At 36.8% G+C, this 18,789-nt stretch overlaps 1 protein-coding gene across 4 annotated transcripts in view; it reads left to right on the top strand.

The window, feature by feature from the left end:
- Positions 1–18,789, top strand: part of KCNMB2 (potassium calcium-activated channel subfamily M regulatory beta subunit 2) — a 237,865-nt gene that overhangs the window by 30,510 nt on the left and 188,566 nt on the right. For 2 of the 4 annotated variants that reach the window (XM_064585162.1, XM_064585154.1), the window contains exon 2: positions 12,571–12,676. The exons of the other annotated variants lie outside the window; for them this stretch is intronic. In XM_064585162.1, the coding sequence (XP_064441232.1) occupies positions 12,657–12,676 (20 nt within the window). In that variant the 5' untranslated portion in view covers positions 12,571–12,656. The remainder of the gene's footprint in view (positions 1–12,570; positions 12,677–18,789) is intronic. 4 annotated transcript variants of the gene reach the window in all.

The raw sequence follows: 18,789 nt of genomic DNA, 5'->3' as shown, positions 1-18,789 counted from the left end.
AACACACTGGTGTTAGTACAATTGAGAAGCGTTCATTTAGAGATAAACTTCCTACCTCTTGGAGCTGTAGGTACTGAGGATGCATAATAACAAGTAATCACATGAATTAATAAGATGCCTTCAAACCTTTCAGCACTTAACATAAGTAGTTATTTTCCAGCCAGCACATCATGACTATATCAAAAGTGTTCTTGGCATATCACCATTCTGGGTTTTCTCATCCCATCTTCACCCTTGCCAATATTTGACCAGAGGTAAAAAGTTCAATGTAAATAATCAGAGCTTCAGAGTGTGCATATATGTGAATATATATGTCTAAGTAGCTCACTTAAACAAGGTATCATTTACCCATTAGTCAATATTATCTGTTTGAAATTTACCTAAGACCTAGAAAATAAGCAGGAAAAGTCCTGAGCAACCAAAAGAAAGGTCTAAAAGTAAAGATAAAGTAGACCATATATGTAATACATCTAGTGGCTTATAGAAGGTATTCAATAAATGATCACCATATTACTACCATTATCATCATTGTCTCCACATGGCTACAGAGGACCTGGGATCAGTTATCCTAGAAAATGTACTCAAATTTAATGCAGCTAAGAAGCAATCAACTGAAATGGAAGACACATTTTGCTTCTGCCAAACCTACTTAAAATACTAAAGAGTTACAGTTAGCATTCTGACAATAAGGGAGAAAATACAGAGAAAATTATAAATGTCAGACATAAATCAATAGGACAGAAGTGTGGCCATTTACACCAGGACGCATAGTTTAGAGGATCTGAGGCCAGGGAGATCACGTGTAATCTTTGCAAAGCATACACTTTATGTTCTTAATGATGACACCATGATAAGAATAGTAGCCACAGAGTCAGATCTGAGTTCAAGTCCCAGCTCTACCTCCTTATGGTTTTGTGATCTTTGTTAAGTTAGTTAACCATTCTGATCCGCAGCTTCCTCCTCTATTAAGTAAGGATTGTATCTCTTCCATGATAACTCTAAATGAGATGTAAATTATAAATGGCTAACAAAGGGATCACCACATGGAATCCACTTATTAAATGGCAGCTATAAGGGCGCCTGGCTGGCTCAATCAGAAGAGCATGCAACTCTTGATCTCAGGGTCAAGAGTTTGAGCCCCATGGTGGGTGTAGAGATTACTTAAATATTTTTAAAAATGGTAGCTATATTATTATTACACCTTGCTTTGAAAAAACATGAAAATACATAATTAACTTTAAAAGATCCCTTTCAAATAGTTTAATTCTATAAATCAATCTTGTCATGTAAGAGGATAATTTTCAGTTATCTAAAAAATGAATATACGGAAAGCCTATTCCTACATTATGCTTCCATGAATATGAAAAGTTGGTTTATAATATAATATATAATCAGACACAGGTGAAGGAGAAGATATGTAACCAAAAGGCAGAAAGAAAGAACAATGTCTTTTTTTCCCTTTATCTGGGTGAAAGTAAGTTCACAAATGTCTCAGACTTAAAAGGCTGTTGAAAAATTGTTGAAACTGGACCAATCACTGCACTTCTGTAAGTGCAACTGTCCTAGCTTGGAAGTATATTTCCAGTGTTTCTTCCATGACATTTCTCTGTCCATTTAAAATCACAGACAAAATGTGAATTCCTCCAAATATACTCTTATAAATGCCAGTGATATATTGAGCATCTACAATGGCAGAGGAAAGAATTCCTCTTTGAAAGAGTACAAAACCTTCTGATGACATTCATGCTATGACCTTGGACACATTCAATCGGTTTAATAGCCATAGTATTCCACAGCTCTTATGAGGAATGGTAAAAAGAAAGGGAGAGAAGTATGGAATAACCAGTGCCTCTCTAGCACTTGAAAGACACTCAAGAAATCCCTATTGAATTAGTAAATATATCTATCCTAACTGGAATGTACAGAGAAATCTTTAAGATGGTAGACAGATAAAATTAGGACTTGGTTCAAAAGAACTGAGCCTATTATTCAGAATTCTGGATATAAATGACAAAAATACAGCTCAAACACAACCAAACAAATATAAAATGTATTGGCTCATATAAGTAAAAATGTCAGAAGTTGACTACTTTTGTCATAGCTAGATCTGCTGCTCAAAAATGTCCTCTCTTCGTTTCTTGGCTTCTTGTCTTTTGGGTTGGCTGCATCTTCCAGAAATTTCTCTCCATGTGTTAAGAATAGATAGCCACCAGCAACTTCTGACTTACATAGACTTTGCCCTCAGAAACACAGAAAGGCTTTCAAACATCCAAGTAATTACCCAGAAAGGGACTCCACATGACCCTGCTTAGATTTGACTGGCCCTGCACGGATCACAGCATTCTGATTTGCCACCTTGGTTCATGTGACCACATCTGGAGTGGGGTGGGGAGCAGTGCTCTGTGATTGATAGCCCTACCAGAAACATATGATGAGAAAAAGGGACAATTTCCAAAAGAAAGATGTAGGAAAGACAAAATGGTAGATGCCAACTAGAGTTCCCTACAATAAATTACTTTAATATCCTTTCTTGGTTCCTTCCTTGAGCTTCTGTAATATTATACTCAGTGGTTTACATGCCCCAGACCTCACCAGGACTTAAGCTCTCTCAGGGTAAAGGATGTGTTTTTCTCAGGATGTGGTTCATTAGACATTGTGAGCACTCACTAATTTAAAGGGATAACTTACCAAAAAAATCTTATATTGTAAAGAATTATACAATTGTATATTTTTATACATTTAAACTGCAAATAATCAAGAATTATACAATTGTAAATATTTAGAGCCATGGACTTGTCTTTGACCTTCTCATAGAGTTAAAAACATCAGAACTTCTATCTTAAAATTCAGTGATTTTAGGAGATGATGCAGGACTGCTTCTGACAATGGCTTCTGCATCTATGCTTCCTTCAACTTATATCTTTTTATTGCATGCCATTTTTCCTCATTCACATCAAAAAGAGGCTGAAGATAAAATATCATGTTATACAAGTTATATTTCCAGGTAATAGTACCCACTGTAATACTGTTTCCCTGTTCCTGGCATTGAACAAGATACCTGAAAAGTAGCCACATCTGTTCTCCTTTGTGTTAGTTATCACATCTAGGCTGGCTTGCATTGGCTCTTTCTCCTGTAAATGATGTTTCCCTTAATACTCAGAGTGAAGTGGTTTGTGGCCACTCAATATACTTTCAGCCCTTTACAAGTCATCACTATCTTGAAATTTCACTATCTTGAAAGTTAAGTCTCTCACCAATTTTTCTAAAATTACATATCTAAGCTTCTCTCTCAAGGCTTTCTGGTTTTCATGTATTTATAATTATGTTAGGAAGAAAAATTATAACCCTCTAAAGGAAGACCATGTTTTAATCATTATTTTTTAATCACCAAAAAAAATGCTCCTAAAAGTACATTTGTATTTGGTCTGAAAAAGGAAAAAGTGAGTGGAGAAAATGTGAAAATATTTCAGTAAAGATAAGACTAGAAAGTCAAGTCTCATTAAAATGAACACTGCTGCAATAGGAGTTCACTATAATTAAAATATTTCCAAGCTCTCTCTGGACAGTGACCAATAGTAATGATGTCTTTTTGCTCTTGCTAAAATAAAAGTTTCTTTTGTTAATAACTCAGAATTACAAAGGCTTTATCCCTCAATTTCTAATTGTCACTAGCTATTGTGGAGGGGGAAAAAGCCTGAATACTTGATTCAGGAGCAAAAAGTGGAAAGAAGAGCAGAAAACACCAACTAATACAGCAAAACCTCCTCATAAAGAAATGACCATCAAAAGAAATATAAAATGCATCAGTGTTATTTTTTTTAACAAAAAAAGAAGGAAATGAGTAATAGAATCCATGGACTCTACCAAGAAGAAAAGGAGCTTTGATCAAAAATGTAAGTTATCTTGCATTACAATTTACACAAAAGTTTTACTTATATCACCTCATAGAGTGTAACAATTCAACAAAGTTATGTAGTAAATATTATATTATCACTTTGCAGATTAGGAAACTGCAATTCAGACTTGAAGTGTTTTCCCAAGAGAGAAAGCCAGCCATCTTCTCATTTAAACATTTTGTACTGTTTCCATAACACCACATCTGCCTTGGTTACTTCAATAAATTAACCATATATTTTATAAATACTGAGGCCCTATATGCCCTTTGAATAAAATCTCTAATTCATTATAGTTTCATTCTTTCTACTTTTTAGTTGTCCCACATATATATGTCTAGATTATAGTTTTACTTCTCATTTTTCTATAGCTTCTCTTTTATTTATTTTTTAATTTAATTTAATTTTATTATGTTACGTTAATCACCATACATCATTAGTTTTTGATGTAGTGATCCACGATTCATTGTTTTCATATATAACAATCTAAAATGTAGATGACACCTAATAATTTATGTATTGAGGATTAGATGGGATATAAATTATGGTTTTGCAATAAAACAAGTCATCTTTTCTTATGATAGGCATTTAGTAGTATTGTATAAGAATTGAAAAAAGTATGCTATGCAGTGAAATATGTCAGCATTGCCTACAATTAGATGATATAGATCTAACACAATTTTATCATCAATTTGCAGCATGGATGAGAAATAAGTGCAGAAGGAAAAATCTGTGTAAATGTGCATGAAAGGACTCACTGAGCTTACATTCTAATTATAATGACAGGAAGAGAAAGAGCCACTTAAAACACTCAACCCAACAGTTCTCTCCATTCAAGTTCACCTAACTACTGAAAAAAAATGGCCTCAAAACATAAGTTCCATTATTTCAGTTATCTTTGTAAGTTATTCTCAACCTATACTAAATTCAGTACATTGGACAGCATCTTGGCTTAAAAAAAAAAAAAATAGCCCTCTACTGGCCAGGAACCTGAGCAATCTTGGTACAGTAAGCTGGAGTTTTCAGATTCTAAGATGAAGAGGAAAAAGAAAATATTTTGTGATCCTTTCTCTGTGGACAGTTTTTTTTTTTTTTCACCATAGTGGGGTCTATGGATACTCATTCCAGTTCCCTCAAACAGGACAGCCAGCCAGTTCTTACAACCCTGAACAGTTAACTGACAGAGCTCAACAGTGCTCTTTCATTGGACTCTAATCAGGTCTATATTATCCTGCCATAGTAATTACTTTGTGGATAAAGAGCATAAAAAATAGCCAAGCTTTTGAGTTTACCAGAGTTGCAGATGCTTTGAAGTTCCACTGGAAGTGCTTTGAAGTTCCAATTCTAATATTGCTAATCTATCTTCCCAAACAACCTCTAATAATATGTTAAATAAATATTTGGTAATTGAATATTTGTAAGTGAGGTGAACTATGTGAATATGTGAATCTATATTTTCCCTATGGATATAATTTCATAGCCTAATTAAGCCAGTTAAATGAACAAGTGAAATGATTCCACTCAAAATTCTCTTTCCTCTGTACTAAACTATTATTCCTTAAAATTTTTAATTAAAAATAAACCATGTGCACTGACCCAACCACATTTCTTTAGTATATATTCCATGAGGCTAGTCCTGGAAAATGTACTATTTGCTTGGAGAAATAATCATCGTGTAACATTCATAATGGTAAAATTTCCAATTCAGGCACCATCAGTTCATAAAAATAAATTCTTACATTTGCATTACAGAATGGAAAACAGAACAGAGAGGGGTGAGCCTGGAGATAGTTTCTAGAGTGGATATGTGTAAGCATTTTGAAGAAAGTTTCTCTAATAATGACTTATGATCTCTTGCTATTGGCATTTCTCAGGATTCCTTGTTTGGAAAATACATATAAATTAGGCACTTTTGTACTTACAACATTGTCTCAACAGATTCTCACAGTAACCATACAAAATAGTTAAGGCACGAATTTGTTACCCCATTTTAAGAATGAGCAAATTGAAGATCCGAGAAATCAATTAACTTTTCAAAGTCATATGACTAACATGTTAGAACTGGGTCTCAAACACAGTTCCTGGGGCGCCTGGGTGGCTCAGTCGTTGAGCATCTGCCTTCGGCTCAGGTCGTGGTCCCAACGTCCTGGGATCGAGCCCCGTGCCGGGCTCCCCGCTCCTCGGGAGGCCTGCTTTCTCTCTCCCACTCCCCCTGCTTGTGTTCCCTCTTTCGCTGTGTCTCTCTCTGTCAAATAAATGAAATCTTTAAAAAAATATATTTTAAAAAAAATTTTTTTAATAATTAAAAAAAAAAAACAGTTCCTCTGACTCAAGCTCTATTCTACACCACTACTCCTCATGTTCCTTTGGACACATGTATTGGAAACAGCTCTTCCATGAAGGTGGATAATAATCCACTCGCCTCTCTTTTCACTTGTGTTCATGTATTCTGCAATGTATCTATATTTTCCTTTGAAGTAAAGAATAAAATAGGCAGGTAGACAGCTAGGTATAATGTGTTTTCTGGAATGGTATTTAACCATGCGCTTAAATTTGCTTTAGCCAATAATTTCTGAACTTTAAAATTGCTATTCATGTGAAGAATAGGAATAGCAGTTGATAGCAAGATATTATTTCACTTCTTTCAATTGCTGCTTTCAAATGCTCTAACAATATGTATGTATCAACTTGAGAAATCATTTCACTATCCCAAACTTACTTCCCCCAAATTATATTTCACACAGTTAAACTCCAGCATTGCTATTATATTCTTAATCTCTCCCTACTATGGCTCCCTACTACCCCCACAATAAAGGATAAATTCCTTAGGATGATGTTACAAGCCGTCCATTATCTACTTTTCCTTTCCTCTCCAAAATCCTTCCCCAACACTCTACTTTCTCTTTTCAGCTAAACCGAACAACTGTGCAGTTACCCAGTAGAGCCCATTTTACATTACTGTGTCTTTGCCCATAATCTCCCTTCTTTCTGAAAGGTCCTTATATGACTTTTCTATCTGAAAACTCCATTTTTTCTTCAACTTAGTTCAAGCATCAGTCCATAAAACTCCTTGAGCAATCTTTCTAATCCCTTACAAAGCAGGGTTGATGATCCTCTTTTGTTGGGCATATCTCAATTGCAGTAAATTGTCAGGTTCTACCTTGGTACCTACCACAGGATTCTGTAGTCAGTTGTTTGTGTGTCTCCTCCCATGTTTTATCTTATTGCCTCTGTTCCTGGCATGGTACCTAGCAAGATACAGTAGGTGCTCAATAAATGTGTATTGAATGATCAATGAATGTGTAAATATCCCAGTTAACAGAGTAGCTAAGGAAACAGAAATTCACTGATTTTTTTTAAAGGGCAGAATCATCCAAACACCAAATGTTATCTTGTCTGATCTTTCCTATGTCCTATTCTAACTAATATTCATGTAAAAGTACCAAGGATCTCAAACATATGACCTCAGCATATAATAATATAGTTGCCTAGAGCCTTATACCCAGTGAGAACAGAAAGGGAGATTTATTTATCTTATGCAAAATTCTAGGGCTATCACAACTGTCCTTGAGCAAAAATTGTAATCTTGTGCATTTCTGTTGTTGGTCTGCTTTTATTCTCCCCTCTTCAGTTCTGAATATTTAAAGACAGAATAGCAAAATGAAACAAAAGGAAATTCTAGCATTTTTGAGGCAAATGTGGATCCCATGGATAATAACCTTATTCACTTGAGATTCGATCCTCAAATGCGACTTGCATAGTAGGAAAAGCAATCCCCAAATCTGAAGAACCTCATGGAGACATACTATGAAAAATTATAATCTTAAAGAATAAAAATCTAAACAAAGGCTTAGATTAACTAAAAGAAATAGATCTGGAACTAAGTTACTAATTTTATAGTTGGATGCCTATTGTAAATGTTCTTTTTGATCCTTTATTTACAAATCCATACAGCAATTTTTGTGGAACATTGTCCAGAAACTGTTGTGGACTCTGTGGATTATAATACAAATATAATCACAAATATAAATATTTTTTATATTTATATACAAATATATTTGAGGAAATAAATATTTTAAATAACCCCAAAATGTATAATTTAAGGTCTAATTCATTAAGATAGATAAGTGCAATCAGAGTTCATGGAATCAAATTATATTCGGTCTTAAAACCAGTTCAGTATTTGAACAAAGATTTTATTTAGCAACAACATTATAGAAGGCATGATACTAAACACTGTGAGGGATGAAATAAACAGGACATAGTCTCTGCCTTCTAGATGCTTAGTATTTAGTAGCAAAGATAAAGCATTTACACAAATAAAGCCTGTGATACATGCTAAAAGAGATTAAAGTGATAACAAAGTACAGAAGAGAGAAATTTCCCACCTAGAGGAAATCAAGAACCACTTCACAGAGAAGAGTTGCTGTCAGGCAAAATGGCAAAATATACATTAAAGCACTCCATAAACTGTAAAATCCTGTTACATCGTTAGATGTTTTTTCTAAGAGCAGAATGGAACATGTTGCACTCTAAATTAGACATCAAGGAGGATATTTGGATTAGGCACTTTTAGATGTAAAAACAGAGGTCTGCTAAGGGTACAGAAACCAAGGAAGTACATTATACTACAGACGAGGAGATGCCAGACAAAGCAGGTCCTTGTGGAGGAAGAGCTGGAAGCTGAAGCTTATTTGGAAATCAAGGTAGCACTGAGGACCCGATCAGCAGAGCTTGTGCCTTTTCACTCCTTGTCTCCACCACTTTAACTTAGTTCTTCACAGGGATTCTCTTCCTTTTGCTACAGAAACATGTGAGCTTGCTTTCTCCCCTGCCTATCTTTTCTTGCTCTGCTTTGTGAGCATTTCTCCATCAGATTCCACTTGTCTTTACCCACCTTGGACTCTACCTTAGGGCTGCTCTCTATATATTTATCTTTTCCAAACCAGGCCATATCAGATATCCCTGTGCAGCTTAAGGATTGCCACCCCTCCCCCGCCTTGACTCAGGTGCCAACCATTCATTGTCCAGTCAGCTTTGATCAGGGGGAAAGGACTCTGGTTCAAAGTTGATCATTTAGTTGTCTTCTTTCATTCACACCTTCATTCATTCACTCTCCTGTTGTTTTATGTACTAGATGATACAATGTAAACAAGATTTGTGTTAAAGTTTTTGTCCTCATGATGCTTTCCTTCTAGTTGGAGTGATAATAGTAAAAGTAAGAAAATAAACAAGCAAGACCAATTCAATTGGTGATAAATGCTGTAGAAGTATTAGGATGTATAATAAGATTGACCAGGAGTGAGGAGGGGAAGAGATGCTAACTGGCTGGGTGGTTACAGAAGGAAGGGGTGCCCTGTGAGAGGAGGAGTTGAGTCACTAGTGTGGTCAATAGTGAGTTATATCGCATACCATAAGAAAAATATACCAAGATTGCTAAGTTATTATACCAGTCCCCCTCCCAACCAAGCTCAAAATTAACTTATCAAGTTTAAATTATATATACTAGCTATTATGAGCTGTGAAGAATCAACTTATAAGTATGTAGAAGCACAAATCCAAGATAATAAAATGACCATTCAGTGATAGATTTCTTACTAGAAATTATGATAAATCAGGTAGGATTCCTACTCCATAAGATTATTGATAGGGAAAAGCCAATACAAAATGAAGGATGTAAAGGCAATTTTACATATAAGGGATCATGATCTTACTATTATCAAATAGAGAGGAAGAAAGGACATTGAATCCCAAGCCAGGTAGGCATCAATCAATCCCACTTTTTGGAAATTGTGAGTAATCCAAAAATGCTTACAATATGTACACATGGTGTTCAATAGAGAGAACATTCCCCAGCCTAAATTTCACTAGGAAAAACACTTTATGTGCATATATTCATGCCATCCCTGTTAGGAACATTATTTAAAATCAAAATCCTTTCACTTTACCATTTATTTAGCTTAAATGCACTATAATTTCCACACCTATATCTCACAAAAATATAATTTTTGTCAGAAGTTTTCCTCAGTTTAAAGGTTACATTCTCAGATCCTGCCATCTTTCTACATCATCCTAAATTCATATAAAAACAGGTAAGTAGCATGACTAAAATATTTTGTTTCTTTGTTTTTTTATCGTAGGCAGGATCATGTAATTACCAGTCACGGCTTGTCTAATTTTACAAATACTGGTGGAAATTGTTCAGTAGGTCACTTTTTTTGACTGACCTTTTCCTACATCCATCACTAATTCCCCTTCACCAATTAGTTTACATTGAGCTTTCTTCTGCAGAATGATCTTTTTTCTACATCCATTCTTTAGACATTCCAGAATTAGGACTTTTTATATGATTTGGTTTGTATGTACATTTATGAGAATTAAACAATAATTTCTCTTGGGAAACAGCATAGTGCAGAAAAAAGACCTGCATTAAATATTTTTACCATAAATAGTTGAGTGACTATAAGCAAATTATTTAACTTTTCTGAAGCTCAGCTCCTCAATGATAAAATTTATGATTAAGAGAGATGGTGTATGTAAAATTTGGGGCACAAATTAAGAACTTAGTGAACTTAGTCCTCTTTCAGGGTGGCATAATTTTCTAAGTGTCCAATTGATTATAGGAGGAAAAATAATGTACTCTGAGTTCAGTATAATACATGGTTTAGAACTTAACATGAACAGTCTTAGAGTGCACATTATTTACTTGGTGGATAAAATGGCTACCTTAGACATATTAATACATATCAAAATGCATGTTTCAGAAATGTAGAAGTTATTATAAAAATTGCTATAAAATACTTACAGGATACTTGTCTGTTTAAATATGATCCATCTGCTATTTGCATTTCACAAAGTAACATGAGCAATTACATTTTCTTCTTTGGCTAATTTTATACTACTCATTGGCTAAACCTCATTTTCTCATCTAAACTAGAATTAAGTTATATAAAGAGGAAACTCAATAATGCTTAGTTTCAGTCTCTTTTTGGCTGAGAATTTATCAAACACATTATTTAATTCAGTGGAGACAATGTTTTGTGACCATAAATATTCAGTTCAGAAATCTGAACTATTATTTTCCAATATGACTGAGTCACAAAGTGTTAAAACAATAATGATTTGCCTTTGATTGGCTTTCTCACCATGATGATCTCAAGAGGCTAGAATTTGGAAGCAGAATATAAATTCCCTTCTCGAGGTTAAAAATTTTCTAACTGTGTGATCCTGGAAAGTTACCTAACTTTTCTGAGGCACGGAACTCTCATTTGTAAGACTGGTAATAATGTCTACTCCACTTCCTTCACAGCTATTTTGAGGACCAAATGAAATGATGCACATAAAAGCACTCAGAAAACTCTGAAACACTGAAACAGGTTGGAAGAAACTGGGCAGAGTAGTGGCTCCTATCTTTTTGTTCCCATAGCTGGCTGTTCACTGCACTCCCCAGTATTATAATTATCTGTTCTCATGCCTGAAACATAATACAATAGCAGGAGGAGAGTAGAAACCTGAGGTCTGTGAAGCTCCAGGCGAAACCATCTGCCATCAGCAGCCAGGAAAACCTGGGTTCAAATCACTTATTTTACCAAAAACAATGTTATCTTTGTGATGTTTTGTGATGTCCAGCTTCTGCAAGGGGACTCACAAAGGAGACGTATGGAAGACAAAAGGCAGCTAGCCAAGAGGTTGTCCTGGCTGGTGGCGTTAGCATCTCCACTTCTAGAAGGTGAGGGAAGGGGTGGCTCATGGTATTCACATCCCAACCAACAGATAAGTTTAGTGGCTCCAGAGTAGCCCACTGTCCACCATAAAAATCCCTGAGCAAGAATGAGAAATTGGTCCAAGGTTGGAGTATTAGAGGATTTTTACATTTATAGGCCAAGATAAATTGGTGAGGCTTAATGGGAGACATTGCAGGGTACTTTGCCCCAGGCAATGGTTGTTCTGATGTTACAGGAGAAAGCCTGCTCAATCTCACGAACATCTCTCTCTCCCCCACCCTCCAAGAGCCAAAGTCTGTACTTAAAAAAATAAATAAATAAAATCCCTAATTCCTGATTTTGGACCAAATGGTCAGATTTCTACCAGGTTAATATCAGGTAAAGGGGACCCACTCAAATGCACTCTCTTGACAGAAAGGCAAGTTGATTATTACACCTGCTCTTTCCCCCTGTCAAAAGACTGCAATCCTCCCCTTCCCCCATCCTCCTCAAAAAACAAGCAGAAACCATCTGAGACAGAGCCATTATTTGTATATGGTATTTGTGTGCACCTATCTACCATGTTCTTACTTCTATTAAGGAATGTTTGTCTGCCAACATTTTCGTATTTAGCAGCAAGTCTCTTCTTGACAGACTAAGAAAGGGGCCCACAGAGGAAAATTCATCATCTGATTAAGGCTTTCAGGCCAATTAAAACTCTCTAGACAGTATACGCTTTCCTTCACTTAAATTTCAGTGAACAGAAAGTAGATTATCTCTTCAGGCAATTATCAACTCTGAAAGTGCTTGTGGTTTCAAGATTTGGGCACAACTTGCTGAAAACAGCATCATCATAATACAGTTGTACAAACACTAATTTCAATGGCTCTTTTGTCCCACATGATATATGATCAAATTTAGGAAGGTCTGTTTCCCCCCCTCAGGGTCATTTCTTTTTTTTTTTTTTTCCACAGAGCCAATCTGCATCACTTAAGTTCAAACTATTACATTAGCCAACCTTTTCACTAGACTAGAGAACTTCTTTTTAATTGTCCATATCATGGCCACCATGCATCAAAGGTAGGACCATTATTTTCCACTTATTTTCTCTTCTAGAGAACCAAATTCTTACAGGAGGAGTTTTTAGGGTTGGGAAGAGGAGAGTGTCTGAGACCGGGAGCAGATTCTATCATCAGCAGTCTGATCTGGGTCTGTAAATATGCCAAGCCAGGGACACTTCATACAGTTCTGTATTCGGGTTTCAGTTGGACTTGTTTTCCTTACAGACATAGGGTAGACTCACTGGGACTTGATCCAGAGACGGGCATCCGATGGAAGCTGCCTGAATAATTTTGCATCTTTATTATTAGAGCAGTATGATGCTAGTTTTCTGGGGCACTATGGTCTCGCTTAAAACATGTATAAACTGCTTTATTAGAGATTATAGCACTATTGGGAAAGAAAACAAAAGTGATCATTTATATGATAATGTAAGCTGAGAATTTAGGAATGATTCATTCTCATAAATGCTCCAACACCGCCATGTAAGTTTATTGCTTAGTACATATGGTGGAACAGAAGTTCTATCCAGAAAGTAAAGCCTTTTATAAAATGATCTTTAATTGATTTTTTTTCTCTAAATCGTAGAGTGATATATAAAACTTGGTATGATTTTAGGGTGTAAAGATTGCCACAGCTTCCCTTCCCCCAGTTTCTCTGCTCCATCTCCTCTGCCTCTTCAGACTGGGGAAGCTTCAGGGACCAAGAGGGGATACTGGGAGGGTAACCAAGTTTGGGGTGGAGGATTATGACTAGATGAATTTTAAGGTTCCCTCCAACCCTGACTTTCGCCTGCCCTAAGAGATAGAAATAATTTCCAGCTGCAAACACCAGTGGAGATCCCAGTTAAAAAGGAATTTTGTGATATTCCAGTGGACAGTGGGGGGGGGGGGCGGAAAGCAGGAATTGTGGTAACAGGTTAAACAGGGAGTCTGAGGAAGGACTATTTTAGTCAACATTTTATTTCAGCTTAAAATAAATCCTGGGTCTTTAGAAGTCAGTTTTTGAAGGCAGTCTCTTCTATTACAATCTTTCTCAGAAGATGAGAAAGGGGTAAGGGGTGGGAGTTTTTCTAGAAGCATGTGGAAAAAAAAAAAAGATGAAAAAATAATCTCTCCTAATAAAAGAAATAGGATTGATACAATTGTGTGATAAAATTGTGTAGTGATTAAAAACCCTATCATTTTTTCAGATACATCAATAGCTAAATACAAATACATTCTCACTAAACATGTTTCTTTTCAATGTTTCTCTAGTAGCCCAAGTAATATATGACCACATGCCCTTTGCATTACTTACACAAAAAGTAACCACTACTAACATGTTTTTTAATATTTTTTCTACATTTACATATATTTTATGTCATGGTTTTTATTTTTTTACAGGAAATATACCAATCTTTTCCCTTATGGTTTCCAGGTTTGATGTCAAGATTAAAACAATATTCCTTTATACTTTTTCTAGGATAATAGAGTTTTTTGTGTTTAGAATATTAATCAACCTGGAATTTGTTTTGGATGATATCAGAGGAATATTGTTTTTTATTTTTCTCCAAATGGGCCTAACAGTCTCCTCTTCCTTTCCTGATTTACAATGCCACATTTATCACATAAGCATAGTAGATGGGTTGGAGGGCATGATTTGCACCCTATTCTGCTCCGTTGGTCTATTTATCTATTCCTCTACTAATACCATATGGGTGTTAACTTCTTCAGTTTTTGTACATTTTTCTATGAGGGAAAATCTTCACTTAAAGATTTTTGTTTTAAAGATTTTATGTATTCATTTGAGAGAGAGAAAGAGAGAGAGCACAAGCAGGGGGAGAGGCAGAGGGAGAAAGACTCCCCACTGAGCTGGGAGCCCCACATGGGGCTCAGTCCCAGGACCTGGAGATCATGACCTGAGCTGAAGGCAGAAGCTTAACCATCTGAGCCACCCAGGCACCCCATTCATTTAACCATCTTTAATAAATAACTCCTAATAAATTTTCCAATAGAGATGGATTATCCCAGTCTGAGCTAAGGCCGGGGCAGTGCTGGAAAATCCAGGATGGAAGAAAGAAACCCTGGAATCCGAGGATCTTTCTTCCTCAACAAACAGAATTCTGTGGGTTCACTCCACTTTCCAGTGATCTTTCTGTCTGAGGGTCCAGGTGACTCTGCCACTAGGCCATGGCAAGTAACAGAACACCTGAAGAAGCCAAGGAATATAATCTTCACCAAAATCAGGCCCTGCCTTTCAGTCGGTCAGAGCCTAGCAGGAAAAAAAGGCACCCAGATAGAAGAGGGGCTCATTCTAACTTGGAGTTGAATGAGAGGTTCAAATCCCTGCCACTATCACCTGAAGGAAAAGTAGAAGTTTCCTGTGAGTGAATAATTCATTTCACTGATAGGAGAGAGAAAGGATTTTCAGGAAACTTTGAGCAAGGAGATGATAGAAGGTACCTAAACTGTCCCCTAGGAATGTGTTAACAAACCAAATGAAAGCTTCTTTGTTCACTTCTCACGACATATCCTCTACAGAAGCAAACTGGTCTTTGTAGAAAGGAGACCTCTGTTAAAATAATGATATTTATTAAATGTTTATTATGTACCAGACACACATATGTATGTGTGTATACATATAATTTTTAATATTTTAATTTATATATAATACAGTTTACATATAATTTATATTTTAATGTGTGTGTGTGTGTATCTTAATTTCTTCCATGACAAGCACCCTCGAAGGTAGCTATTACGATTTTCATTTCACATTTGAAGACACGGAGGCTGAGCTTCCCCCCCAACATCATGGCTGTCGTAGGCATTACTACACCACTCTCAGCCTTGGGCTCCTCGTGGAGAAAACAGGAGGGTCCTGCAATGGACTACCATGAGTAATTTTTGAGCTAATGGCTATAAAACAGGCAGCGGAGGGCCCGGCTCCTAGAAAGTACTCAACAGCTGATAACCGTTCGGGTCATACAACTAAGTGGCCCGATAGGTCTCTGCATAAAGTGATTCCCCTCAGGCTCAAATCAAACACTAAATACTTATTAGGTTGTTTTGTTTTCAAACCATCTTCTACAGCCTTTAAAAAAGGCCCTTTATAAAAATAAAAGCAAGTTTATCTAAAAAGAAAATGATTTAAAATACAAGCTCATAACAAATAAATATAATAGGTTTTTACTCCAACATTTCAACCACTCAGCTCTCACCTTCCAAGCCTGCCAGTCAGGTCAACAGCAGGTTTCTAGACCCCAGGTTTCTTTTCTTTTTTTTTTTAAGATTTTATTTATTCATTTGAGACACAGAGATACAGAGAGAGAGAGAGAGCATGAGCAGGGAGAGAGGCAGAGGGAGAAGGAGAAGCAGGCTCCCCACTGAGCCAGGAGCCTGATGCGAGGCTCAATCCCAAGACCCTGGGATCATGACCTGAGCCGAAGGCAGATGCTTAACCATCTGAGCCACCCGGGCACCCCTAGACCCCAGATTTCTGATAAAAGCACTAAAAAGCATTTGGTTTTGTCAGCACACGTGGCTCTGCCTGAGCCCACATTCAAACCCTGAGATTGTGCTGATTCGACTGGAGCCGCTTAAGGAGCCCACAGACAATCCCCATCCATAATCCCCAGGCAGAAACAGCCTCCACATCACAGGTGGGGACTCAGACCACGGCCTTCATTCAGCGAGCCCAATCAGGATCCACTCCCATCTGAAAAAGGACTGTGTGAGGCCCTCTGGAAAGGCAGAGACCCATTCAGATCAGTTTTATGACCACGGCCCAGAGTAGCCATTCCATAGATGCCTCCTGGTTAATTGACCGAAATGGCAGGGCAAAGTGAAAGCCTGGTCACTGAACTCCCTTCTGCCATTCTCTAAAGCAAGAGGCCTGAAGAAAGTCCTAACATTTTAAATTGTTCATTATGAGCTAGAAACTTTTTAATGATCTTTTTATCTAAACTTATCAAAAGATGAGATCAAGTCAGATCCGCTTCCATATCCATACACTCAAAACAGCCCACAAGTGTGACAGAGAGGAGGGTTGGCCTGAGATTAAAATGCCATCCCCTTAGATTTAAACCTTGGGAACATTTAACCAGAAAAATTGCATATCACCTTTCTCATTCTTCCTCTTATTCCCACTTCCCCTCCCTTGTTTGGTGCCAAAAAGACAGAGACACAAACGGGCAGTTGAGAGGAAAGAAGGGAGAAGGGATATTTTCAAGAAGAGTGGGTGGGACAATTTTACCTGTCCATTCACCTTATTCCTTTTTTCTCCCCTTCATAAACACTATTACATTTAAAAATTAAACATCGGTTTGGTTGACACTGAATTTGGGAAAGGGAGGAGCTTTCAAATTTTTCAATTTTTCAAAAATGGGTGCTTTTTGTTTTATGTTTGTAACTTCAGTTTCTGTCATACCATAACGTAATTGCATTAAATTATTTTTGGACAATTAAGGGAGAACATCACCCATTGTCCCACCACTCAGAACTAATAATAGCTGACCACTTAATTGAAAACTTTCTATGTGGCAGACACTTCACCAAGAGCTTTGTACATTACCTTGTTTAATCCTATAAACTATAGGATTGTAGTTTATAAAATAACAACACTATAAAATAAGTACTATTATTATCTTCTCTCTGTAGTTGAAATTAAGGCACAGAGTAGTTATTTGCCAGAGTCACACAGCTTATAATTGGTTAAAACAGTACTCAGAGTCTGATTCCAATGCTCATGCCCTCAACCATCCTCCTTTCATCTAATACTTTAATCACTTTTTAAAATAAAGTTGACCTCTAAACAAACCCCCTGTCCTCATGCAGTTGAACATCCACATATACTAATAGCCTACTACTGTTGATCAGAAGCCTTACCAATAACATAAGCAATTAACACATATTTTGCATGTCATATGTATCTAAACTGTATTCTTACGATAAAGCTAAAGAAAAGAAACTGTTAAGAAAATCATAAGAGAAAATGCATTTACAGTAGTGTACTGTATTTGTTGAAAAAAAAAATCTTTGTAGAATTGGACCCACGCAGTTCAAACCCATGTTGTTCAAAGGTCCACTGTAGAGTTAAATCATACCGCACTTATAGTTTTGGAACAGAACTAGTACACTACACTCTTCTTCCCCCAAACAGGGAGATTTCCTGGTCTCTATTTGAAGGGGAAAAAAGGCAAGTCTAGTAACTTCATTTCACTGTGTTGAATGATGTTGCACAAACCACTAAAAAAACGTAAGATTAGTGACTGAAAGCAAATGGCTTCAGGATTTTGCAGAGGAAACTTATAAATCATGGTATGTTCTAGAATGGAGAGGAGGCTGATGTCTCTCAAATCCCCTTCTAAGGGGTCTCTATTTAAAGTGATTCCCCTCTTCTCTGTCAGTCCCACACACCTGAGAACTGCCAGAGGAAAATCTCAGACTTCCCACATACAATCAAGATGCAATGCTAAAATAATAAAAATTCGTTTGAGGTGTCAACATATATACAAGTCTGCCTAAAGGAAGGGCTGACTGTGATGTTTCATACCCCTTGTCTTCGAATTGCAAAGATCACCGGGTTTTCACTGCTTTTTCCTTTTCCAGAGCGCATTCTTGTTGTAGAACCGTAAACTCTACCGAGGGAGCTTCAAGGTATGCATAAACGAGGAGCTTGTGGCTTCTCAGCCTTAGACCTTCCTGGTGGGGAGGTAGCGCTCCTGTCTTCCTTGCTGTAGACCAATTTCCCAGAAGAAACCCAGGGAATTTAGCAGCACTTAGCCAGCCCTTCTTCCGAGTACAAAGAGACTGTCGGGATGAGTTGTTAAAATCTTGCTCCACCCCTTCCTGCTATGGGCAAATCCCTAACTTCTATGGTCAGTTACTGCTCTAAAAAAAGAAGGCATGGACTCAAACAGTGCTCTTCTGTTGAAGCCCTGGGGCTCTGATGTAGGATATCCAGTCCAACAGTCAGCAGCTTGAGAAGATCAGACCAGCCTCTCCCTGCACCCTGGCTTCATTCAGAGCATCTCTGCCTTTATCTTTTTATATTTGGGGGTTCTATATAAAACTTCATTTAAAAAAAAAAAAAAGTCTGCAGTTACAATTTTTTTTTTTGTAAAAATCACTGGATTGGATGATTCCTAAAGTCTG

This window comes from Mirounga angustirostris, unplaced genomic scaffold, assembly GCF_029215605.1.
Source record: "Mirounga angustirostris isolate CCGP_5_RB_7025 unplaced genomic scaffold, mMirAng1.0.hap1 SCAF_1, whole genome shotgun sequence".
Taxonomy (NCBI): Eukaryota; Metazoa; Chordata; class Mammalia; order Carnivora; family Phocidae; genus Mirounga; species Mirounga angustirostris.
The sequence above is the reverse complement of the archived record's forward strand: the minus strand, read 5'-3'. Positions and strand labels throughout refer to the sequence as shown.